This window comes from Hipposideros armiger, unplaced genomic scaffold (assembly GCF_001890085.2).
Source record: "Hipposideros armiger isolate ML-2016 unplaced genomic scaffold, ASM189008v1 scaffold_149, whole genome shotgun sequence".
In the NCBI taxonomy this organism is placed as follows: domain Eukaryota; kingdom Metazoa; phylum Chordata; class Mammalia; order Chiroptera; family Hipposideridae; genus Hipposideros; species Hipposideros armiger.
The window spans coordinates 997,897-1,025,263 of NW_017731499.1; the positions used below are offsets into that span (position 1 = coordinate 997,897).

General features: G+C 37.6%; 1 protein-coding gene and 1 pseudogene across 1 annotated transcript in view; one reads left to right on the forward strand and one right to left on the reverse strand.

The window, feature by feature from the left end:
* Window positions 1-27,367, forward strand: part of ATF7IP2 (activating transcription factor 7 interacting protein 2) — a 73,956-nt gene that overhangs the window by 12,045 nt on the left and 34,544 nt on the right. The window contains exons 2-5 of the mRNA XM_019650879.1: window positions 18,230-19,080; window positions 20,127-20,251; window positions 23,735-23,869; window positions 24,909-25,007. Coding sequence (XP_019506424.1) covers window positions 18,240-19,080; window positions 20,127-20,251; window positions 23,735-23,869; window positions 24,909-25,007 — 1,200 coding nt within the window. The 5' untranslated portion in view covers window positions 18,230-18,239. The remainder of the gene's footprint in view (window positions 1-18,229; window positions 19,081-20,126; window positions 20,252-23,734; window positions 23,870-24,908; window positions 25,008-27,367) is intronic.
* LOC109387153 (40S ribosomal protein S13 pseudogene) lies at window positions 17,075-17,487 on the reverse strand (annotated as a pseudogene).

Genomic DNA, 27,367 nt, shown 5'->3' on the forward strand with positions numbered 1-27,367 from the left:
AAATACACAATGATTTTGTCATTGTGCAAACATTAGAGAGTGCACTTACACAAATCACATCTAAGCTATATGATACAGCCTGTTGCTCCTAGGCTACAAACCTGTACAGCATGTTACTGTACTGAATACTGTAGTAATTGTAACACATTGGTATTTGTGTATCTAAACATCAAAAAGGTACAGTAAAAATACGGTATAAAAGATAAAAAATGGTACACTTGCACAGGGCACTTACCATGAATGGATATTGCAGGACTGGAAGTTGTTCTGGGTAATTCAGTGAGTGAATGTGAAGGCTAGGACATTTCTGTGCACCACTGTAGACTTTATAAACACTGTATACTTAGCCTACACTAAATTTGTTTATATTTTTTTAATAATACAAGCTTACTCTAACTTTTTTACGTTATAAACTAATGTTTTAAACTTTTTTACTTTTGTAATACTTAGCTTAAAACACAAATACATTGTACATCTGTACAAAAATACTTTTTAAAATATCTTTATAAGCTTTTTTCTATTTTTAACTTCTTAAACTTTTTTGTTACAAACGAAGACACACACACATATATTACTACCCTAGTCCTACACAGGGTCAGGACCATCTACATCACTGTCTCCTGCCTCCATATCTTGTCCACTGGAAGGTCTTCAGGGACAATAACATGCATGGAGCTGTCATCTATGACAACAATACCTTCTTCTGGAACACTTCCTGAAGGGCCTGCCTGAGGTGGTTCTTGAGGAGATGTCACTCTTCAGAAAAAAGTCCATAATGGTTTTTTTGGTTTTGTTTTTTTTATCATCATAGATTTGCTTATAAGCAGATAATGCACCAAGGACATTCCTTTTTAATAAAAACATTTCAGTGTTGGAGTCCATGGTTTTAAAATTTTTAAGGAGCTTATTGAGGTCTGCAAATACTTCTGTTAAATCCTTCACTGTGAATTTTCTTAGGGGCTCTTTTTCTTCTCCTGCAGTTCCCTTTTCTTCAGCTATGCATTTCTATTCTAGTTCCAGCACCTCTTCATTAGTCATTTCCCTCAACAACCCTCTCTAGGAACTCCCCCATGTCACCCTTACCCACAGCCCGATTAAAGCTGTTTGCCATCTCAACCATAGCCTTGTTGATTTTTGCAATCTTCTCTTGGCAATTCTTTGAAGTCATTGAAGAAACTCTTGAGTGTCTTCCAGATGCCATTCGTATACTCACTCCTTGGTGACATCACTCCAAGCCCAAGCAAGGGCCTTGATGCAGTCATAGATGTTGTAAGCCTTCCAGAATTGCATCAGCGTCTTCCTCATTTGCAGCAATAACCTAGGCAAAGGTCCTCCTCAGGGAGTAGGTCTTGAAAGCTGCTTTGACTCCTTGATCCATTGGTTGGATCAAAGATGTGGTGTGTGGAGGGAGAAGTGCCGCTTTGATACTGGGATGGAGGTTATCAATAAAAGGAGCAATATTCAATAAGCAAAATCTTGAAAGTATATTATTCTCTAAATAGCACTACATTTTGCTGTCACAGCAATTCAGTAGAGCATCTTGGAAGAGGAGCTGGGTCATCCATGACTTCTTTTTGCTCCTGTAACACACTGGCAATGTGTGCTTATTGATATGCTTGAAGGCGTGGGATTCTCACTGTGCCAGATCACAAAGGGTTTCAATTCGTAGCCTGCAGCATTGCCCCAAGCAAGACTGTTTTCCTGTCCTTAAAAGCCTTGAAACTTGGCATTGAATTGGCCTCCTTATGGATGAAAATCCTTTCAGGCATCCATTTCCAGAATAGGGAAGTTTCATCCATATTGAATATTTGCTGTAGCAAATAATTTTCCTCCATAATCAGCTTATCTAGCATTTCCAAAAGTTCTTCAGCTGCCTTCACTTCAGCACTCACAGACTCACCACCCACTTTCACATTATGTAATGAATAACAATTTTTTGAATTGTTTAAACCACCCAGAGCTAGCAGTAAATTCAACACCATAGGCAAATCCAGCCTTTTCTTTCAATATTGCAAACTTTGCTTTGTCTGTGATCGTCGCAATGCTAAGAGGGATACATACAGTGTTTGTGTCTCATCTTCAATCTAGGTTATTAGAAGTTTCTCCATGTCTGATATAGGTCCTTCTTAAATTTTTGTTTTTCTCTTTGCCTTTAATGAATCAGATCCTTTAACAGCTTCCATCACTTTGTTCTTGTTCTTCAAGATCATGGCTGTGATGGGACATACCTGATGGGTAAGCAATAACTAGCACTGATTTTTTACCTTCTTAGTCCTTAATCGTTTTTAATTTTGTTTCCAGGTCAGTCACTCAATGTGGTCTCTTACTGGCAACATTATGAGTGGATTTTCTATGCTTTTAGGGATGAACAAAACAACATGAGATTGTATCGATCACAAGAGAAATGATGCAGTCAAGAGACACAGTAAACACAAGATGTATGAGGCTGCTGCCGGTGTTACACACCACACTATTTTATTGCAAACCGTTTTTTAATAAGTAGAAAGGTTATACTCTAAAACAATGATTAAAATTATAGTAAATACATAAACCAGTAACATAGTCCTTTATTAGCATTATCAAATGTTATGTACTGTACATAATTATACTTTTATGCAACTGGCAGCACAGTAGATTTGTTTACACCAGCATCACCACAAACACATGAGTAATGTGTTGTGCTATGATATTATGATGGTTATGATGTCACTAGGTGATAGGAATTTTTCAGCTCAATCTATGGGCCCACCATCATATTTACAGTCCATCGTTAATCAAAGTGTTGTCAACTAAATAGATATGAAAAGGCATTTGATAAAATTAAAAACACATTCATGGTAAAATCTTAGCTAGGAATAGAAGAGTAATTAATTAATTCAATACAGAGTATCAACCAAATAAGTATAGCAAAAGTCATATTTAGTGGAAAAATAGTGAAACCCCACACCCTATCCAAGATTGGTAGTGAGAGAAGGAGTCCCATTAAGGGTTCACACTGGAGGTTCTAACAAATGCAGTAAAACAAGAAAAATAAGGATTAGCAAGAAAAAAATCATGACATTATCTACATAGAAAGTAGAATCTGTAACAATATTTTTAATAAGTGAATTTAATGAATTAGTTAAAGATGTGATCAATAAAAAAGCACTGACTATATTTCTGTATAATAGGCAGAAAAATTAAATTTTAAAATGATGTCACTTACAAAGGATTAAAAAAACTAAAACTCGGGCCGGCCAAGTAGCTTGTTGGTTAAGAGTTTGCTCAGGACGCCAGCTCTGAGCAGCAGGACCCCGGTTTGGATCCCACATTAGGGCCAGTGACACCGTACCCTCTACAGCTAAGATGGTGAACAACAGCTTTCCCTGGAGCTGGGCTGCCATGAGTCGCTGTCGACGGTGTAGACTGCAGTGGGGCTGGCCGGCAGCTGGCATGAGCGTTCGTGAGCTGCCCATGTGCCGCCATTAGCGGCCATCCAATGACCGCAAGCAACTGCCTCACCTAGGAAGAGTGCAATGATAATACCAACATGGGCCAGTGAAGCGATGTCCTCCACAACTAGACTGAAGAACAAAAGGACAGCACCTTGTATGTTCCCCTTCCCCAATTCCCCAATAAAATCTTTAAAAAAAAAAATAGGCATCTGTAAAAATGTCACAGCTGGGCCAGCCGAGTGGTTCAGTTGGTTAAGAAAGCAAGCTCTCAGCAGCAGGGTCGCCGGTTCAATTCCTACATGTGCCAGTGAGCTGCACCCGAGCTGAGATGCCGCTGAGTTGGTGAGAGCACGTGCTTTTATCAGTAAGGTTGCTGATTCGACACCCATATGGGATGGTGGACTATGACCCCCCCTCCCGCAACCAGATTGAGAGCAGTGACTGGATTTAGAGCTGAGCTTGCACCCTCCACAACTAAGATTGAAGGACAACAATTTGACTTGGAGTTGATGGGTCCTGGAAAAACACAATGTTCCCCTTCCCCAGTTCTGCAACATTGCCTCCCCTCCCCAATTCCCTAATAAAAAAAAAAGCCACAGCTAACATCATATAGAATGGTTAAAGACTGAAGGTATAACCCCTAAATCAAGAACAAGACAATGATGGTCCACTGTTGCCACATCAATTCTACATTGAATTGGAGATTCTAGTCAGGACAATTATGCAAGAATATGAAATACAAGGCATCAAGATTGGAAATGAAGAAATAAGACTAACAGATGACATGATGTTGTACATGGAAAATTCTAAGGAATCTATAAAACACTAGAGATAAAAACAAGGTTAACAATGTTACAGGATACAAGATCAGTGTACAGAATTCTGTTCTATATAGTTGTAATGAACAATCCAAAAGTTTAGTGAAGAGAAACAGTTTCATTTACAATAGCATCAAAAAGAAGCATAAAACGTAGACTCTGAAAACTACAAAATATTGAAATTAAAGGTCTAAATAAATGGAAAGACATCATACCTTCATGGATCAGAATACTTGACCAAATTAAGATAGCAATACGCTCTACATTGATCTATAGATTCAAAAGGATCCCTTTTAATGTCCCAGCTGACTTCTTCGCAGAAATTGTTAATCTGATCCTAAAATTTATATTGATATTCAATGAACTCAGAATAGCCAAAACAATCTTCAAAAAGAACAAAGCTAGGGGCTGGCCGAGTGGCTCAGTTGGTTAAGATTTGGCTTAAGAGCGTAAGCTCTGAGCAACAGGGCTGCCGGTTCAATTCCCACATGGGCCAGTGATGCTGTGCCCGAGCTGAGCTATCACTGAGCTTCCAACAGGTGGCAGAATGGCTCAGCTGGTGTGACAACAAGATTGCCTGTTCGATGGTGGGCTACGCTCACCCGCAACTAAGACTGAACTTGCCACCTTGAGCTGAGCTGCCGCCCAGATGGCTCAGTGGATAGAGCGTGCGCTCTTAACAAGGCTGATGGTTTGACTCCCACATGGGATGGTGGCTACGCCCACCCACAACTAAGATTGAACACAGCACCTTGAACTTAGAGGCCACGAGCTGCCGACGGGCACCCAGATTGCAACTGGTGCCCTTCACAACTAAGACTGAAGAATAACAATTTGGCTGGTCCCCTTCCCCAGTTTCCCAACAGTGTTTCCTTTTGGGAGCCATTTGAGAGTAATGAGACTACAAGCTGACTGCAATTTGAGACTGGCAGGTGGCTGCAGACCCCCATGTTCTATGTGCTGAGAAAAAGGCTGCAAAACTTCATGTTGGGTGAACAGCAGAAGGGGAACTGCTGGAAAAACATGTAACCCAGCAACGCCCAGTTCATGTCCTGTGCCATGGAAAAGCAGAAGTTCCCTGAACCAAAACCACCCAACCCTCAGATGTCACTGTCTAATTATGGACTCATGTACTTTGGGACTTTCCACCATGGACTTGCTGACAGTTGCTGTTTGCCTCAGTTTAACCTTACTTAAAATATATCATTAGTCTATACTGTGTAATCATGTAACGTGTTGCCAAGAGATGATCTCACTCCCATACCCTTACGTCAGGGATTTTGGTGCCTCATTCCCCAAAATTCCTTATGCTTAGCTAAGGGAACCGTTCCCCACAAAAGAGGAAATTGCTCTCTATATAACCAGTACACATTTAATGAATGTTGTCACTCTCTGCCATCAGCAGTTAGTGAACCTCCTAATCCCAACTTTGGTGTCTGTGCCATCTCTTTTCTCAATTCCTCACGTCGACCAATCCTGCTCAGGGATCGTTTGGTGGGTTCCTGGCCTGATCACCCAGGTGCCCCAGTTGTCGAGCTGGCTCTCTACAGTTTCCCTTCCCTAATTCCCCAATAAAATATTTAAAAAAAAAAGCTAGAAGACTCACACAGCTACAGTAATCAAGAGTGTGGTACTGGCATAAGGACTGACCTGTGTATCAGTGGGATAAAACTGAGAATCCAGAAACCTTCACATTTATAGTCAGTTGGTTTTTTGACAAGAGTTCCCCAAAAATTCATTGGCGAAGAAATGGCCTTTTCAAATAATGCTGGAATAACTATGTCCACATGCAAAAGAATAACTGTGGATTCTCCTATGGCACATTACAAAAATTAATTCAAAATGAATCAAAGAGTTCAAACTATAAATTTTTTTAAACAGGTGAATCTTAATGACCTTGAAAAAGCAGTGATTTTCTTTTAGATATGATAACAGAAGCACAAGCAACAAATAATAAATTGGACTTTATCAAAAATAAAAACATCTGTTTTTCAAAGTATACCATCAAGGAATTGAAAACAAACTCACAGAATGTGATTTAAAGTGTGCAAATCATATCAGATAAGGGACTTAAATCTAGACTATATAAAGAAATCTTATAAGTCAATTATAAAAAGGCAAATAATCCAGTTTTAAAGTGGGCAAGTGATTTGAATAGACATTTCTCCAAAGAAGATATACAAATGGCCAATAAGCACATGAAAAGATGCTCAACATCATTAGCCATGAGGGAAATGGAAATCAAAATGACAATAAACTACAACATCACTTGCACCAAGACGGCTGTAGTAAAAACGATGAGTGTTGGTGAAGAGGTGTTAAAATTGGATCGTTTATACACTCCTGGTATGCATGTAAATTGGCCCAGACCCTTTAGAAAACAGTCCAACGGTTCATCAAAAGGTTAAATATAGTTTTACCTTATGACTCAGCAATTCCATTCTTAGGCATCTACCCAAGAGAAATAAAAACATATGTCCACTCAAAAATGTGTACATGAATGTTCATAGCAGCATTATTCATAATAGCCAAGTTTGGCTTTATAGCAGAATATAAATATCCAAAGTTATTCTTCAAAGTATGTATAATGTAAAGGTAAAGTACAATCTACGATGTAAAATTTTAAATTCAATGAAAAAAGACACTAAAAGGGGTAATGATGAGAGTAAGGAAAAGTTAATTTTTTTAGATAAATTATGCTTAAGTAATTTTGTTCCATTCATGACTTCAGTGGTTAATGAAATGTTGGCTGAAGAATGCTTTTAGAAAATCTTTAAATACACTATTGTAGAATTCATGGGATTGTAAAGCATATGCAGACCTTAAATAAAAATAACATTTTCATATTAAAGTAATAATAGCGATAACATAAATAACAAAAAGTAAAACAGCAGCAACAAAGTTGTAAAACTCAAAAGGCATAAAACCAAATGTAAATTAAAACTTTAATTTGCCATTTATAATAAATGTAATTGGATTAAATTCTATTAAAAGACAGATTCATGAGGTGATTTTCTTAAGTTTGACAAGAGACATCTAAAACATTGCTGGTATAGACAACAGTATATTCAGCAGGAGTTATATCGTTAAATAGAATGAAAGGAACAGATTAGATTGTATTTTTAAAGTTTTAGATCATATTTTTATTCATTTTTTAAAAAGATTTTATTGGGGAATTGGGGGAGGAAACAGCGTTGGAATTGGGGAAGGAGAACAGACAAGTTGCTGTCCTTTTGTTTTTTTTGTTTTGTTCTTTTTTTAAAGATTTTTATTGGGGAATTGGAACAGCGCTGGGGAATTGGGGGAAAGGGATCAGACAAGTTGCTGTCCTTTTGTTCTTCAGTCTATTTGTGGAGAATGTTTCACTGGCCCAAGTTGGCACCATCATTGCGCTCTTCCCAGGTGAGGCAAATCAGTCGCCAGCTTCTGGATGGCCGCTCACTGCGGTTGCTGGCCGCTCACTCTGACTGCTGGCTACACAGGGTAGCCCGTGGCAACGCACTGTAGCAGTGGTTGCAGCCTACGCCGTCGCCAGTGACTCAACGGCAGCCCAGCTCCAGGTTGAGCTGTTGTTCAGCATCTTAGCTGTAGAGGGCAGTGTCACTGGCTCTCATATGTGGGATCCAAACCCGGGTCCTCTGGCATCCCAAGCCAGCTCTTAACCAATGCGCCACTCAGCCGGCCCATGTCCTTTTGTTCTTCATTCTAGTTGTGGAGGACATCACTTCACTGGCCCATATTGGTATTATCATTGCTCTCTTCCAGGTGAGGCAGTCACTCACCGGCCATTGGACGGCTGCTCACGGCAGCTCACAGCGGCTCATGAAAGCTCACGCCTGCTCTTAGGGCCAGCCCCACTGCAGCCTACACCGTTGCCTGCAACTCACAGCAGGCCAGCTCCAGGTCGAACTGTTGTTCACCATCTTAGCTGTAGAGGGCGCAGCGTCACTGGCCCTCATGTGGGATCCAAACCAGGGCCCTGCTGCTCAAAGCTGGCATCCCAAGCCAACTCCTAACCAACGCACCACTCAGCCGGCCTGGCAAACTTAATTTTAATTTTGTGTTATTTTAAGAAATTGCCACAGCCACATCACCCTTCAGCAACCACCACCCTAATAAGTCAGCAGCCATCAATATTGATGCAAAATCCTCCACCAGCAAAAAAATTACAACTCACTGAAGGTTCAATGATGGTTAGCTTTTTTTTTTTTGCAACAAAGTATTTGTTAATTAAGGTATGTACATTTTTTTAGATACAATGCTATTGCACACTTAATAGACTACTGTATAGCATAAACATAACTTTTATATATACTGGGAAACCAAAAAATATCTGTGAGTCGCCTTATTGCAATACTCATTTTATTGTGGTGGTATGGAACTGAAGCTACACTATGTCCATGGTAAGCATGTAGACATTCACTCTGAGATCTGCATTCCTATTATATATTTTTATACTTGCATCGCTGTGGTACAGCTTCATACCCTCAGATAACCTGGACCAGAAGAAGGTTTCTCTACCAGCAGTAGGCCTCACTATTTCACCCACTACCGTGGGGTAAGGAAAGATTTCTCAAAGAAAAGAGCTTAAGCTTTAGCCGTAAAAGAAAAAAATGAATAAATTTGCCTATATTAAAATTAGAAGGAGCAAAGTCAAGCTTCAAAATGAGAGAAGATACCTGTAACTCATATAACAAAGGATTGACAAAGGATTATCATTCATAATAAGTCCTCTAAATAAACAAGAAAAGACAACCTAATAGAAAAAATTAGCAACACATAATCAGGAGTTTTGCAGACAAGGAAACATGTATAGCCAATAAATATGAAAAATGCTAGTAATTAGAGAAATGCAAATTATACATGACAGATATACATCTGTATCCTAGTAGATTGAAGGGTTCAAGAGGATGTGGGTAATGGCAACTCTTACACATTGCCCATAGGGATATAAATTGGTACACTGTTTTGGAAAATAATTTGGCTATCCTGAAAATTTGAACATTTGTATACCTTACATTTGTATACACTACCTAACCCAGTCAAGAAATGCTTACAGTCAGGAAATAGATAAGGATGCTCACTCTCACCACTGTTATTTATCATAGTACTGGACATCCTAGCCAAAGCAGTCAGGCAAGAAAAAGAAAGAAAAGGCATCCAAGTTGAAAATGAAGGAGTAAAGCTGTCACTACTTGTAGGTGACATGATTATATATATATATATATATATATATATATATATATATATATATATATATATATATATAAAACCCTAATGACTGCACCAAAAGACTATTAGAAACAATAAACAAATACATTCAAGTTGTGGATACAAAATAAATATAGAAAAATTCATTGTGTTCCTAATAGTAACAATGAAATATCAGAAAGAGAAATGAACAAAACATTCCCATTTACAATTGCAACAAAAAGTATAAAATATCCAGAAATAAACTTAACAAAGGAGGTGAAGGGACCTATACACTGAAAACTACAAGACATTATTGAAAGAAATTGAAAGAGATACGAAGAAATGGAAAGATAGTTTGTGTTAATGGATTGGAAGAATTCAGATCATCAAATAGCCGTACTACCTAAAACAATATACAGATTTATTGCAATTCCCATCAAAATTCATTTTTCAGAACAACAACAACAACAAAAATCCTCAAATTTGCATGGAATGACAGAAGATCCCAAATAGTGAAAGCAATCCTGAGATAAAAGAACAGAGCCAGAAGTATCACAACTCCCTGACTTTAAACTATACTACAAAGTTACAATAATCAAAACACTATTGTATTGGCAGGAAATGCACACACACACCCCAATGGAACAGAATTGAGCACCCAGAAATAAACCTACACTTATATGGACAACTAGTTTTCGACAAAGGAGCCAAAAACACAATGGAGAAAGGCAAGCCTCTTCAATAAAGGGAAATTGGTGCAGGGAAATCTGGAAAGCCACATGCAAAAGAATGAAACTAGACTGCTGTCTGACACCATGCACAAAATTAACTCAAAATGGATTAAAGATTTGAATATGCGACCTGAAACAATAAAATACATAGAAGAAAACATATGCACTAAACTTATGGAATTTGGTCTCATGGGATTTTGTGAACTTGACCCCAAAGGCAAGGGAAGTAAAAGAAAAAAATAAATGAATGGGACTATATCAAACTCAAAAGCTTCTGTACAGCAAAAGAAACCATCAACAAAACAAAAAGGACACCAACTAAATGGGAGAAGATATTTGCGAAGATTACCTATAATGAAGAGCTAATATCCAAAATACCAGAGGTGCCAAAAAAATGCATACAAGTCAACATTGGTCAAGCAGTAGTTTACCATAATCATAAGTGTCTGACACTGATGGTAACCACTTTGAGCACCTCTTGTAATTGCAAAAGTCAAACGTGACTTGTATTCATTCTTTTGTCATCAGTATATATTGAGTATTACAATTTTAATAGTTTTTCTTTCTTAAAATGTGTATACTTCGGGCCGGCCGAGTGGCGCGATGGTTAAGAACTCGCTTGGGATGCCAGAGGGCCCCGGTTCGGATCCCACATATGAGGGCCAGTGACACTGCCCTCCACAGCTAAGATGCTGAACAACAGCTCAATCTGGAGCTGGGCTGCTGTGAGTAGCCGGCGACGGCGTAGGCTGCAGCCCCTTTGGCAGTGGGTTGCCATGGGCTACAGTGTGTAGCCAGCAGCCAGCATGAGTGGCCAACAGCCGCAGTGAGCGGCCGTCCAGAAGCCGGCGACTGATCTGCCTCACCAGGGAAGAGCGCAATGACGGTGCCAACTTGGGCCAGTGAAGCAACATCCTCCACAACTAGATTGAAGAACAAAAAAAATGACAGCAACTTGTATGTTCCCCTTCCCCCAGTTCCCCAGCACTGTTCCCATCCCCCCAATTCCCCAATAAAAATCTTTAAAAAAAATGTGTATACTTCTTTTTGCACCCTCTTGTATATAAAGAACTCATAAAACTCAACAACAAAAACAAATCGGTAGAAGCCCTGAATAGACACTTTTCCAAAGAAGATACACAAATAGTTAACAGATATATGAAAAGATGCTCAACATCATTAGTTATAAGGGAAATGCAAATCAAAACCACAATGGGAGAGCACCTCATGGATGTTAGAATGGGTGTTATCAATAAGAAAAAAATAACAAGCGTTGGAGAGGATGTAGAGAAAAGGAAACTCCTGTATACTGATGATGGGAATGTAAATTGGCACAGCCACTATGGAAAACAGCTTGGAAGTTCCTCAAAAAACTAACAATAGAGCTACCATATGACCCCATAATCCCTTTTCTATGTATGTACCTGGAAGTTTTGAAAACAATTCATGAAGATATATGTACCTATGTGTTCATTGCAGCATTATTCACAATAGCCAAGACATGGAAATAACATGCTTCCACAGATGATTAGATAAAGAAGATGTGGTACACATCACTTATTGGGTCATCAGAAAAGTCTTCATGCATGTTTGCAACAGTTGGCACTAGTTCATTTTTGGAAGTACTAGAGTCATTCGCATCTATGTCATTGCTGTGTCATTTGACAGCTGACAGTTCTAGCTTCATTCTAAAAAAAATTTGAGTGATTTGGTTGAGTTTTGGGAGATTTTACAAGTTGAAGATGGAAGACCAAACTGTGCATTTTTGCCATATTTTACTGTTTTACTTCCATAAAGGGAAGAACGCGCATCAAGCTTGTGAAAAGTTGCATAAAGTTTATGGTGACAATGCTGTACAAGAACATCAGTGCCAATGATGGTTCACGAAATTCCATGCTGTTGATTTTTATCTCAGTGATGCTCCTCAGTCAGGGAGGCCCACTGAGGTTGATGATGACAAAATAAAGGCATTGATCTAGTCAAACCCACGTTACACAACACAAGAGATTGCAGAAACATTGAACATCCATCATTCAAGTGTTCAAGACAACCTGAAAAGCTGGGATATGTAAGCAAGCTCGATATTTGGGTTCCGCATGAACTCAAAGAAGTTCATTTGACGAAGCGTATAAACATCTGCAATATGCTCATTAAACGTGAGGAAAACGATTTTTTTTAAGTGACTGCTAACTGGTGTTGAGAAGTGGATTGTTTACAACAATGTGGTGTGCAAACGGTCTTGTTCCCGATGTGATGATTCACCTCAAACGACATTGAAAGTAGACATTCATCAGAGGAAGGTTATGCTCTCAGTGTGGTGGGATTTTAAAAGTGTCATGTTTTTTGAGCTCCTACCAAGGAACCAAACAATCAATTCGAATGTGTACTGTCGGCACTTGGACAGTTTGAATGAATCTGTCATCCAGAAACGTCCAGAGCTCGTTAATCGTAAAGGAGTTGTGTTCCATCGCGACAACGCGAGACCACACACAAGTTAGATCACCCATCAAAAATTATTGGAGCTTGGATGGGAAGTGTTGCCACACCCACCATACTCGCCTGATCTTGCACCGTCAGACTTCCACTTGTTTTGCTCTTTTCAAAACTCCTGCATGGTATAACATTCAATTCAGATGAGGCTGTAAATCAGCACCTTGTTCAGTTTTTCACAAATAAAGACAGGTCCTTTTATGAACGAGGAATTATGAAGCTCAGTGAAAGATGGCAAAAGGTTATCGAACAAAATGGGCAATATATCCTTGATTGATCTTTGTTCTTTATATAAATAAATGACCTTTGAAACACATAGACAAAATATGTCATGACTTTTTCGACAACCCAATAGTTTAATACCCTGTAGGTCCATCCATGTTGTCTCAAATGGCAAGATTTCATTTTTTTTAATGGCTGAGTAATGTTCCATTGTATATATGTACTACTACATCTTTTTTATCCATTTGTCTGTTGATGGTCACTTAGGTTGCTTCCAAATCTTGGCTATTGTAAATAATGCTGCAGTGAACATAGAGGTGCATCTATCTTTTTGAATTAGTGTTTTCAAATTATTGATGTTGAGCATTTTTCATAAGTCTTTAACTATCTTAATGTGTTGTCCTCTTTGGAAAAATGTCTGTTGAGATCCTATGCCCATTTTTTAATCAGATTGTTTGGTTTTTTGGTGATAAGTTTTATGAGTTTCTTATATATTTTGGGTATTAACTCCTTATCAGATATATTATTGGCAAATATCTTCTGCCAGTCATTAGTTTGTCTTTTCGTTTTGTTGATGATGTCCTTTACTATGCAAAAAGTTTTTAGTTTGATATAGTGCCATTTATTTTTTGTTTTGTTTACCTTGCCCAAGGAGACATATCTAAGAAAATACTACTAAGAGTGATGTTAAAAAGTTTACTGCCTGGGCCGGCCGAGTGGCGCGATGGTTAAGAGCTCGCTTGGGATGCCAGAGGGCCCCGGTTCGGATCCCACATATGAGGGCCAGTGACACTGCCCTCTACAGCTAAGATGCTGAACAACAGCTCAACCTGGAGCTGGGCTGCCGTGAGTTGCTGGCGACAGCATAGGCTGCAGTCCCTGTGGCAGTGGGTTGCCATGGGCTACCGTGTGTAGCCAGCAGCCAGCGTGAGCGGCCAGCAGCCGCAGTGAGCGGCCGTCCAGAAGCCGGCGACTGATCTGCCTCGCCAGGGAAGAGCGCAATGATGGTGCCAACTTGGGCCAGTGAAGCAGCGTCCTCCACAACTAGACTGAAGAACAAAACGACAGCAACTTGTCTGTTCCCCTTCCCCTAATTCCCCAGCACTGTTCCCATCCCCCCAATTACCCAATAAAAATCTTAAAAAAAAAAAAAAAGTTTACTGCCTATGTTTTCCTCTAGTTTTATGGTTTCAGGTTCTTACATTTAAGGCTTTAATCCATTTTGAGTTTATTCTTATATATGGTATTAAAAAGTGATCCAGTTTCGTTCTTTTGCATGTGTCTGTTGAGTTTTCCCAACAGCATGTATTGAAGAAATTATCTTTACCTCATTTTATATTCCTGCCTCTCTTGTTATAGAATAATGCACCATATAAGCATGGGTTTATTTGGGGGCTCGTATTCTGTTCCATTGACTTGTTTGTCTGTTTTTCTGCCAGTACCATGCTGTTTTGATTACTATAGCCTTGTAGTATAGTTTGATGTCAGGTAGTGTGATAGCCTCCAACTTGGTGGTTCTTTTTTGTTTTTAAGATTTTTTTTATTGGGGAAGGGGAACAGTGTTGGGGAACTGGGGAAGGGGAGCAGCCAAGTTCTTGTCCTTCAGACTTAGTTGTAGAGGGCACAGCTAGCTCAGCTCCAAGCCCAGTCGCCATCCGGCTGCCCATCAGCTCGCAGCTGCTCAGCTCAAGGTGCCATGTTCAATCTTAGTTGCAGGTGGGCATAGCCCACCATCCCATGTGGGAGTTGAACTGGAAACCTTGTTGCTAAGAGCGCAAGCTCTAACCACTGAGACATCTGGCTGCCTGTTGGCAGCTCAGGGCAGCTCAGCTCAAGGTGCTGTGTTCACTCTTAATTGTGGGTGATTATAGCCCATCATCCCATGTGGGAGATGAACCAGCAACTTTGTGGTTAGGAGCATATGCTCTCACCAGCTGCGCCATCCTGCCACCTGTTGGCAGTTCAGCTCAGGCGCAACTCACTGGCCCATGTGGGAATTGAACCGGCGACCCTGTTGCTCAGAGCTCGCGCTGTTAACCAACTGAGCCACTCAGCTGGCCCCAACTTGGTTCTTCTTAATATTGCATTGGCTGTTCAGGGTTCCATATAAATTTTAGGATTATTTGTTCTAGTTCTGTGAAAAATGCGATTGGTATTTTGATAGGAATTGCATTAAATCTGTAGAGTGCTTTGAGTAGTATAGACATTTTAATTATGTTAATTCTTTCTATCCATGAGCACAGTATATCCTTCCATTTTTTTGTGTCTTCCTCAATGTATTCCTTTAGTGTCTTAAAGTTTTACCTTCTTGGTTAAGTTTATTCTTAGTTATTTTATTCTTTTTGGTGAAATTGTAAATGGGATTGTTTTATTAATTTCTCTTTCTGATAATTTATTATTGGTGTATAAAAATGGAACTGATTTCTGAATATTAATTTTTATCCTGGTACTTTACTGAATTTAATTATTAGTTCTGATAGGGGGTTTTTTTTGGTGATTCTTTAGGGTTCTCTCTATATAGTATGTCATCTGCAAATAATGACAATTATCCTTTTCAATTTGGGTGCCTTTTATTTCTTTTTCTTGTCTGATTGCTGGTGTTGAATACTTCTGATGCTATGTTGAATAAAAGTGGTGAAAGTGGATAGCCATATCTTGTTCCTGATCTTAAAAAGCTCTCAGCCTCTCAGCCTAGAGGCTCAGTTGGTTAAGAGCTTGCTCATGACTATGAGCTCTGAGCAACAGGGTTGCTGAGACCCGCTCGGCCCACCTGAGGATGTCTGGTTGATCAGGCCAGATGCCCCCCGAACGGTCCCTGAGAGGATTGGATGGGAGACAAGAAATATAGAGAAGAGACAAAAGCTAGGGAACAGGAGGGACTCAGGCTGCGGGTAGCAGACTGAGACACTGTTTATTGGAAAGGTCTTAGTTATATAGGCAGTAAGTTCGTCTTTGTGTAGGTAGGAGCTTTTGGCAGGGGGTTTTCACAGGGAGTTTTGGATGCAGGCATACAGAAACCAGGAACTAGGGCCGGGAATTTCAGGAGGCCTGAAATCCCCGAAGCTATGAGTCTATAGGGAAACTGTAAACAAGCATATGCGGTGGGCTCTGCGGTAGGCTTGCTGTGGGAATGGGTACTTTTGGGAGTGTCTTAAGCCTAGCGAATGCAGTTACTAAGCAGACTCTTTTATCCAGCTGCTCCTTTAGGCATAGGGTCCTGCATAGAGGCATGTAACAGTTTGCCACAGCCTCAATATCCCCAACTGTCCTCAATTGGCTCCAAACACAGTGTCGCCAGTTCGATTCCCGGCCCAAGCTGAGCTGCCAACAGGTGGCAGGATGGCTCAATTAAAAAAAAAATGCTCTCAGCTTTTCACCCTTTAGTATGCTATAAGCTGTGGGTTTGTTTCCTCTATCCCCACTCTGACAGCTGCCCTGACCCCTCACCCTCCAGCCCTCGCCTTGAAGCTAGTCAAGTGAGTGAGTTTGTGAGCGAGTGTGTTTGTGTGCAGGTCCCTCAAGAGGAACTCCTGGGATTCCGGCAGCTCTCTGTGTCACTCGGATGCAATCCTTGTCGGTTTTCACAGCTAGATGTTATGGGGGGGGGGCTCCTCTTCCCAGCACTTTTGCCCCTGGCTGGGGACCTGAATGTGAGGCTAGGACCCCTCACTCCTGCAGGGGGAACCTCCTCAGCCGAGATAATCCCTCTCATTTCTTTTTTTTCCTTTCTTTTTTTTTAAGTTGCAGAAAAGGAGTTTATTAGAAGTAAAAATACATTTCAAAGAAGCAGAAGCGGGCCCAAGCAGTAAAGAATGGCTGAAGGGCCATTATTAGAAAAGAAAGTACACCCCAAAGAGTTTGGAGCAGGCCCCAAGCAGAGGCAAGGCTGAAAATGCTCAAAAGGCCTCCCTCTCATTTCTTAATTGCCACATGTGGATGTGGGTCCTGCCTGTTCTGCGTCCCTGCCCTCCTACCAGTCTCGTCATGGCTTCTTTGTATCCTTAGTTATAGGACTTCAGGCGATTCTCAATGATGGCTGTCCTATAAGTTGTAATTTTTATGTGGTCATGGGAGGAGGCAAGCACATTGTTTACGTACTCCATGTTGACCGGAAGTCTCAAAGTATTCCTTTCTCTTTTCCCCCCCTAATTAAACAATGATTTTATTGCTTGAGTAATAGACAAAGTTACGCAAACATGGCAGAGGCTGTGGATGACTCATATTTCCAATTGCAAGAGATGACTCCTTTGGTCTCGTAACATCAAGCTAACCAGGGATTACAGCTCTTGATCAGAGTTGGACTGAATTTAGCATCCTTATCCTTTCTATTCCTCTCGAGATGCTTCTGAACAGCTTTCTTAATTAAGTGTAGAGATTGTCAGGAAGATTGGGAGGAAGTCCTTTCGACTTAAGAATTCTCAAGACCTTATTGCCTATCACTGTGCAGTGCCATGTGAGTCTCTCAGGGTCACACTGATTGTTGAAGGAGTCAGACCCTTTTAGGCCAGTTCGTACATCTCCTTCATGTCATAAGATGTCAACTTCAGCCAGGTGATAGGGCAGAGCCAACTGGGACAGGCCCTTGCCAGGATCATGCATGTGATCTATAATGTCAAGGGATATGGGCTGGAAAAAAGAGCAGTATTTCTTTCTTTTAAGCCGTTTACCTACCAGCGGTTCAAATCAAAGTTGATGTGGATACTGAGAGATAAATAGTAAAATATTTCTCTGTGTAGTAGATTTTTCTTAAATTATGGGAAATAATTAAGAATTTTGTATTATAAAACCTAAATTGGCTTTCGTATTTGAACTGGCACCATATTGTGTATCTTTGTGCTCCCTTTACATTAATAACTATTGAGAATTACTCCTGCACTACCATTTATTTTGGAAACTTGAATTTGAACATTAGGAAAGCTTTAAAAAGGTGCCACTGTGTGGAGAAAATTAAATGTTCTATGCAAAACATTGTTTTTTGTTTTTATGAAGAAATGCAACTTAATCTTTAGATTATCTAAAGTATGGCCTACTTAGATTATTTCAACCAGAAGTTAATGATTATAGCAGTGAAGTGATGTTACAAAATGTGGCCAGATAAATTATCAGGCTTAGTATCAAGTAGAGGCTCACTGGCAGTATAAAATTTGAATTTGTATAGTTTAGATTTATAGAAAAAAAATTAATTGTACATTTTTAGTGACAGATGAAAATGAAAGTAATTTTCATTAAAAATAATTATCCAAATCTGGAGAGATAGTCTCAACATTGTTTTAATACTGTAAATAAATGTTAGCTTTTGTCTGCTGAGAAATGCATTTAAATATGGTATCTTAAATTTTAGGATATGAAAGATGGCAAGTCCAGATAGAAGTGAACGGAAGATATTAAAAGCCAAAAAAACAATGCCTGCAAGTTGCCGGAAGCAAATAGAGGTCCTGAATAAGTCAAAGAATGTTGAAGCATTGAAAATGGCAGCAAATGGAAATAATATTTCAAGTGGTAATAAGAATCCCAGTACTGGTGTCATAACTAACAAATGTAGACGTTTTGAAAATGATGCTTCCTCATTGGACTCTAACAAAAATTCAATGTGTTCACAGAAAAATGAAGTATTATCTCAGAATTTAGTAAAACCACTAGATTTGGAAACAAGATGGGAATACATTGAAAGACAAATTGTATGCCCTTACCAAAAGCCAAGTAAAACAATAGAATCTCCCAGGAACCTGCCTACACAAGAGGCAAAAGATTCACAGAACACTTCGGAAAACCATTCTGAATGTCAGGCAAACGTAACAAGACCGTTTTTTGAACAACACAAAGAGGATTGTAATCTGAAATCCATTAGTGATCCACCTAGTGTATTGAGTGGTATAGTTCAAATGCCAAAGTCTACAGAAATCAATACCTTGGACGATAAGAGAATTGACAAGACAGTTTCCCACTTAGAAACAAACTCCAATTCTGCATCACATGATAAAAGGCAAAATGACGTTTTGATTTTAAGTTCAAGCAACTGTTTTGTGCTTGTTGATAAAAGACCTACGTTGGTGAATTCAGTCATTACTAGTAACTGTGATGCTGACATTTTAAAAAGTGAAGACTCTTATAGAACCTGTCATTCCAGCATTTCAAATTGTGAAAATACAGATTCAATGTGGCTGTCATCACTTGACACAGATAGTAATAACAGTAAGTGTATATTTGTATACCTTTTGGAGAAATTTTAAAAGTCACTTTCTTTGGGGGGATTTTATAGTCTCAGATACAGAAATAGTAGAGTACATATAGACAAGAAAAAGGTAAATAATAACAATAATTATTTCAGAGTATCTTATTTCTGAATCTTTCTGGTGGGGAGGGGTAACAGTATCCTACATATCCAAAGGGAAGTAAATTCTGGCAAAGAAGAAATCAGTCACTTTAGAGTACAAAAAATTAAAAGGTGGTTTATGGCAATTGTTTGGTTTATTTCATCTACGTATTTTCTTATTTTGAGCTAATATTTATTAGATTAATAGGAGGCTAGTTGAAAGAAAGAATGTGTTTTTTTAAATTGTTGGTGAACCCGTGGAAAGACATAGAATAGACCTGTAAATCACATCTAATATGAGTTGATAGATAAGAATATATACACATATACATGCATACATGTGTGTGTAGAGTGAGAGAAATGCATCAAATAATCAACCAATGAATGTCTAGAGTTATAAAATCATTAAAATAGCAAAAGTATATTTTATCAGAAGTAAGGTGTTTGTAGGTTAATGAAATATAAGGATAAACTGATTTCATAGGATAAATTTTATGTTCTTGTCTAGGCTACAGAGTGATCATGTAACAAGATGAATTTAAAATTGCTTAAAAATAGTATCACCTATTGAAAATACGCAGGACTGCCTAAGTAACTGTTTATAAAAATATAAGACCACTTAAATAGCTGTAAATAGAGGATTAAATGCTATAATTTAGGTTTTGTTGGCATTAAATACGTATTAAATGAGTATTATATAAGGTTGAAGGGAAAGTGTATCTGACACCAGAATCCTACCTAGGATATTCATTTTTTTAAAAATTAGATTGTCAAAAATTTCTTATACAATTTAATTTTCTAAAAAGTGCTGCTATGGTCACATTTTAGTTTTTCCATTTGCTTAGAGAGTCCCTGAGTTAGAGAATTCTCCTGCTTCCTTCATTAGAAGGAATATTTTTATCTCTGATCTTTCCATCTCCCCAAGGCCATAGTCAAAAGAAGAGGATGTTTTCAGAAAACAAAGAAAATGTTAAACGCCTGAAAACTTCAGAGAAAATTAATGAAAATATTTGTGTAGCTCTGGAAAAGCAAACAGCATTGCTGGAACAGGTAAAATATTGGGGCTTAAATATTTGCTTTAGAAAAGTTTACTTTTCATTAATAAAAAATGATAAAAGCTCATTGATCTCCACAGTGACAGTACAGATGACCTTCACTTGATGCAAAGCTGGTTTATGAAAACTGAATTAGCAGATGGAGATATGAGGGAAAGATATGCATTTGCATTACCAAAATATCCCTAGTTTCTTGAGAATGATATCCTATGCGAGTAACCTGGGTAGAGGGCTCTGGTAGAAATAGAATGGGCTTTTCAGTCCATGTTGCATTCAAATTTCTTTGTGAGTCAGATACTGCATAACCTTGAAATTTGCTGAACAATATTTTGTACTGGTCATGGGTTCTTTGATTTACATCGATAGCTGTTTGTAGACCTTAACATGATTCACCACTACTTCACAGGCCCAGACAATCCCGAAGTTCATTACAAAGTCCTATTACATTCAGGTTTACTTGTTGTAATTTGCAAGTTTACTAGTTATGCTGCATTATGTGACATTTTGCTTTATGGCATTGTTAAATGCATGGTTTGCTTTCATTTTTGCCCCATGTCATCTCATTGTACTGCAGTTTTCATACATGTCTGATCAACTCTGAGAATGAGCTTCAATTTTAATAGGTCCTGTTTTGATGATCATGTTTGCTATTTTACTTTATTTACCACTAGAAAGCCAACTAAAAATCATTAAGTAATAAATTAATGCCTGTCAGCTATAATGGAACAAAATGTCCCAACTCAAACTATCCTGCTAACTATATCAGAAACAAAAACACTACTGTTTTCTAAAACAGACCATTACAACTATATAGTTACATATTATATGAACGTGTATTCACATAATAACTGGAAACCTTTTTGAAAGACTTCTACAGAACCAGCTTAACAGACGAGTCCACAGTTTTCCCCTCCCTACCTCTTGTTTTCTTCTAGGTAGACGAAAAGAGACACTAATAAAAAATATGTCAATTTTCTATTGTTTGCAGGGAAGTGGTAGCAGAATTATGGTAAGCATGGATCTAGTTTAAGATGGATCTAGCTTATTTCCTGTAATTAGTAGCTGAATTCAGAAATAAGTTTTGATATGGACATAAAAAGACAAAATTTAATCTTTGAAAGTTCTAATCTCACTGGCATAGAAAAATCAGTGTTTTCATTCACTATTATCTGCCTCACAAAGTACTTGGATACAGAAAATGGTCTTTCCCAGTGAGGTTTAGGGAATGAAGTTTATTTTGTTATCCGCCTATCCTCCCACCCCCTATGCAGAAGTTTCTTAAACATTCTCCAGAGACAACTTAGGTTTCAGCTAATTCCTATCTTTTTACCTATCTTTAAATAGCTAGCTTTGTCTTACTTAATGTTTTGATTCCTGTCCAAATAGTAAACAAACATCTGTTTGTTTGTCTTGTTTGAATCCCAGAGGAATAAGGCCTCCCGTCTGACATTGTTCTTCTCTATTGACAGGGTCCCAGAGTTGTTGACTCATTTTTTGAGATTTCATAAGGATTTTGGCCTAGTTGGTTCCAATTAATTATTGAAGTAGAGGGATTTTTCTTCTAAAATCCAAGTTAGTCACTCTACCCACCAGTCTTTCTCCAATCTTTAGGCCACTTTGGCTGCCATCTGCAAATTGTATCTAGGACGTCGATCTGATTTCATAATTTGGACATATTACCATCAGCAGAAGACTTTCCTGAGGTATTTGGTGGAGGCTGTTGTGTCTTCCTTCTGTATGAAGAACATCACCACTAAATGAGAACAAATGTCCGCTCTAACCAAGAGGAATCACCCCTTGGTGGACATTTAGTCCAAAATAACGGAGTTTTAAGTGTCTGTCTCCATCTGAATCACCAGGCATACTTGTTTAAATTGTGGTTTCTTGAGCTCATGAATAGTTGAAGACTTGTTTTAGGCCACTCTTTTCTCAAACTTAACCGTACCTGATAAGAATCATTATTGGTACCTGTTATTCAGCTTTCTACTGTGTGGCCTTTGCTTGTTAGCAAAACAGTATTCCAAAACACTTAGATATGTTTCTCCATGATTCATCTGGGTACAGCTTCGCATATTGGCCCCTGCCAATGAACTGGCAAGTATGCAATAATCTATAAAAACCACACCCGGGTGAAAGGTAATGACTGTTAGGTAAAATAGTATGTGTTTCTGAGCATTTACTTACATAATATATATATTTTAAGCACTTACTAATTTAATCAAATATTTTAAAGTGTTAGAGTAGTAATGACAGTCATGTCCAGTAATGTTGAAGAGCAAGAACAATTGAAAAGGAAAAGGAGAAACCTTGGGAATAATCAAATTACTGAATATGACTAATCATTCAGATGATATCAGTATAAAAGAGTTTAACATAGAAACTTTATGTTCCAATTTTGAGCACCAAGAGGCAAGACATTAGGGGAAAGTTGTAAATATTACTAATAAAGACTTTAACGTATTGTGATAGGTTTTGTGACTAAGAAAGACTACCAACTGTTATGAAAGTTGTTTACAGGACGATACACACTGAGCAGATAACTACAGTGGATGTTTCTGAATGCATGGCTCAACAGGGCTGGCTGTTCATGTCAGTGGGCATTGAGATTAATTATGCTGCCTGAAAATAGGCCAGTCTGTTTTCTAAAAATCATCCAGATAATGAAATGCATCAGTGTTTCATATGATAGCTACTGTGATCTGTTAGAATAGCATGCATTATGCCAGATAATGTTAGTCACCACCTATTGTCCCTGGCTTATTTCAATTTTAACAATAAGAAAGTCACCCTCTAAAAAACCTTCAAGTAAAGGAGATTATCTTGCATGTTTATTTCCTTCATATCAATTCAGTGTTTTCCATCTTATGGAGCTGTTTTGCATGTTAGCTTTTTTATTAAAAAAATTCAATGAGTGTCACTCATTCAACATTGTATCATCTACCCATTTGTAGACAAGGAAAGCGAAGCTCAGAGATGTTGTGACTTCCCAAAGGTCACATAGCTTGTTAATGGCAGGGTCAAGGCTCATACTTTCATAATTTGCTCTGTATTTACCACAGACCAACCAACCATTTTCATTGGACTGGTTTTCAGATAAGTAGAGTTCTTTTTATGGAATACTAGGTTTCAGTTATGGTCATTAAAAAATATAAATGGGATATATATAGACTTTTATTGTTCTTTTAATATGTATTTGGAATTCAGCTGAAACTATAGAAAACTAAAATCCGCTAGGAGGATAAATTTCATTTCTAACATACACATATTTAAATATTAGGTGTGTTTTGCTGAATTTGATATTCAACTTTTATAAAACTTACTGTTATATTAATATAAATTATAAATTTCATAATATGAAGTATATTTTATTGATTACAGTAAATCCAGAAAAGAGCAAAGCTATTTTTAGGAAGTAGGAAATAAAACTGCTTTTAAATTTGAAACGTGGGGTGTTTTGGTTTTTATTTTAAAATTCTAGGTCAAACATTTGATTCGACAGGAGATGTGTAGTATAAATTACAAACTATTTGATAACAAACTGAAAGAATTGACCGAACGCATTGGGAAGACACAGTGCAGGAATAAACATGAAGCAATAGCTGGTGAACTCTTCGTAAGTTTCTAATTTCATTTGATTTCATTTGAGTCCTTTTAAAAAATAGAATTTGATGATATTTTATATGTCAGGAAAGGAAAACAAAGGCAGATCCAAGTATGATCCCTGGCCACAAGCCAGATGTACCAGAATTTGTAGGTAATAGAATTTATTATATCTCAGCAATATTGGCCCTTGACAAATACTTTTAGAAATACCAGCCTTTCTGTGTCAGTTGACAGGCTTAATACATAGGCAGTTTCTTTTAATTCAAAATATATTCTGTATTAGAGCTATACAACCAGTTTCAGTCATTTTGTGGGGTTTTTTTGGTTCTGTTTTCCTCTTCTAAGGTTACTTGCTGATTGGTGTTTCTATCAACATTAATTTTATTATGGACCAATTAGAATTTTGATGTTTTTATCTTCTAGAATGTCATACTAGCATTAAACACGATTTTTTTTTTAAATTGAGATAACATTGGTGTATAACAGTATATAAATTTCAGGTGTATAACATTATAATTCAATATCTGTATACATTATAGTGTACTCACCACAAAAAGTCTAGTTTCCATCTGTAACCCTACATTTGACCCTTTTACCTACTTCGCCCTCCTCCAAAACCTCCATCCCCTCTTGTAACCACCAATCTGTTGTCTGTATCTAAGGGTTTGGTTTGTTTGGGTTGGCTGATTTCTTTTTTTGTGTGTTTGTGTGAGTGAAATTACACAATTCTGTCCTTTTCTGTCTGACTGATTTTACTTAGTATATTACCCTGAAGATTCATCCGTTATTGCAAATGGCAATATTTCATCTTTCTTCAATGACTGAGTAGTATTCCTGTGTGTGTGTTTGTGTGTGATCTTTTTTTATTCATCAGTCGATGGATGCATCAAATGTGATTTAAATCTTTGATTTATATAAGGATTTCTGATTTATTTCAGTGGATGCTTAAGTCTCACAAAACTACTTTGGCAAATAGTTTTCCTTCCATTTCTGTATATTATTTAGTACTCTTGGTGCCATATTTATTTGTTTTCCTCTTTTTCTTCTAGGAAAAAGTAGCAAGACTTAAAAGACGTATCGAAAAAGCATTGTTACCTGAAAAGAACTCTTTGGAACCAAATGAGTCATCCAGTAATACAGCCAATCAGGTTGGTATAAACACATAGGTGTTTTAATAACTTAGTTGACCCACATTATAAGTAGTTGGGTTATAAGAAATGAATATGTTTCCAAACTAAAACAGAAGGCTTAAAAGATAATAAATTGATATTTAGAATGTTCCTGTGACTTATCTCTGGGGAAGATACCCTTAGGTAACCAAAAGTAAATGCGATTTGTATTACTTTTACAAATTGAGTAGAAACATGATTTGTGATTGCTTAGACCAGCCTCCTCCCCACCATTTTATCAGGATGAAAAGTTTCAAACATATAGCAAAGTTGATATAATTTTATAGTGAACAGTTATATACTCAGCACCTAAATTATACCTTTACTATTTTAATGTATTTATTTTTGTCAGATATCTGTCAATTTATTCATCCCTAAGATATCTTTATATTTGTTATATTTGTGTATAGCTGTATTTTGCAGCAAGATGTACTCTGTAATGTACACTTATAAAATATTTCAGTATGGTTATCATTAAGTAGAGTTTAGTATGTTTATCTTTTTATATAAAATTTAAATATAATTTTCAATATACATTCACTGAATATATTTTTTTGTAGTATCTTTATTCACTTTGGTATCGTATTTATGCTAGCTCAATAAATGAATTTAGACGTATTCCATCCCCTGGTTTCTGAAAGTTTGTGTAAGATTTTTATTACTTCCTTAAATATTTTATAGTATCTACCTCTGAAAACTATCTGGAAAAGGAGCTTTCTTTTGTAGAAAGACTTTTTCTTGAACACTGAATTAATTTAATAGGTATAGGGCTATTCAGATTTTTAAATTTCATCTTGTATCAGTTTTGTAAGTTATCTTTGCAAGTAATTTGCCCATTTTATCTAAGTTGTTGAATTTCTTAGCATAAGAAATTCCCTGATTTTTAAAAATATTTGTAGATATGTAATGATATATTCTATTCATTTTTTATACTGGTAAGCTATGTTTTTTTTCCTTAATCAGCCTGCCCAGGGTTTTTTAAATCTTATTAATTCTCTATCACTTGTCTCTCTTCTGTTTTTTATTATTTTCTTCCTTTCACTTTGAATATAATCTGTTCTTTTTCCAGCTTCTTAGGAGAGAAAGAGCATTGATTTTTAACCTTCTTTTCTACTGGAAAACATTTAAAGCTATAAATTTTCTCCTAAGCAGTGCTTTTTCCTAAGCGTATCCTAAGCATCTTCTCAGTGCCTAGGTTATTCACTTCTTAGTGCAGAGATTATAATATAATCTTTGATATATTGTATTTTTGTTTTCCATCAGTTCAAAATAATTTCTGATTTCCCTTATGGTATTATTCTTTGACCCATGGGTTATTTAGAAATAACTCATGTGTGTTTACTTTTCAAACATTTGGTACTTTTCTTGGTATGTTATTTTTATTGCTACCTAATTTCATTTTGGTCAGAGAATATACTATATAAAATTTCAATCTTGACAATCATTGACACTTACAGTTCAAAATACAGTGTCCCTTGGGGAATGTTCCATGTACACTTGGAAAGAATGTTGGTTGTAATATTCTATAAATGTCACTTTAGTGTTATTTGTGCCAAGGTTGTTGATGGTGAATAATGGCCCTGAAAAGGTGTCTGTGACTTAATCCCCAGAACCTGTGAATATCTTTTTTTTCATGGTAAAAGAAGCTTGTAGGTGGGGAGATTATCCTGAGGCTCAGTACTCATAAGAGTCCTTATAAAAAGGAGCCAAGAATGTTACAGCAGAAGAAAGAGATGGGACAATGGAAGCAGAGGTTGGAATGATGGCACTGAAAATAGAGGAAGGGGCTATGAGCCAAGGAATGCTGGCATCTTCTAGAAGCTGGGAAACAGGAAACAGATTCTTCCCTCAAGCTTCCAGAAGGGATAAAGCCCTGCAATCAACTGGACCTTGTCTTAGTGAAACTGATTTCAAATTTCTGGCCTCCAGAACTGTGACAGAATACATTTCTGTTGTTTTAAACCACCCAGTGTGTAGTAATTTGTTAGAACAGCCTCAGGAAACTAATACAGAATGTAGTACCAGGAAGTATGAGGTGCTGCTATAACAAATACCGCAAAATGTGGAAGTAGATTTGGAATGATGTGATGGGTAGAGGCTGGAAGAACATTGAGAAGTATTATTTTTTAAAAATCCTGATTGCCTTATGCTAGGGGCTACCAGGGGCACCAAGAGGGAGGCGACACCTCCCACCCTGCTAATAAAGCTGCCAGACATCCTCTTGGGTAGAAATAACGAGCACCTGACCACAGGTTTCTTGATAGAAACAAGACGTAGCAGAACTGTAAAGGTCCACAGAAAATTTCTGCAGAAGTACCTGTTATGCAATGATAACTGCT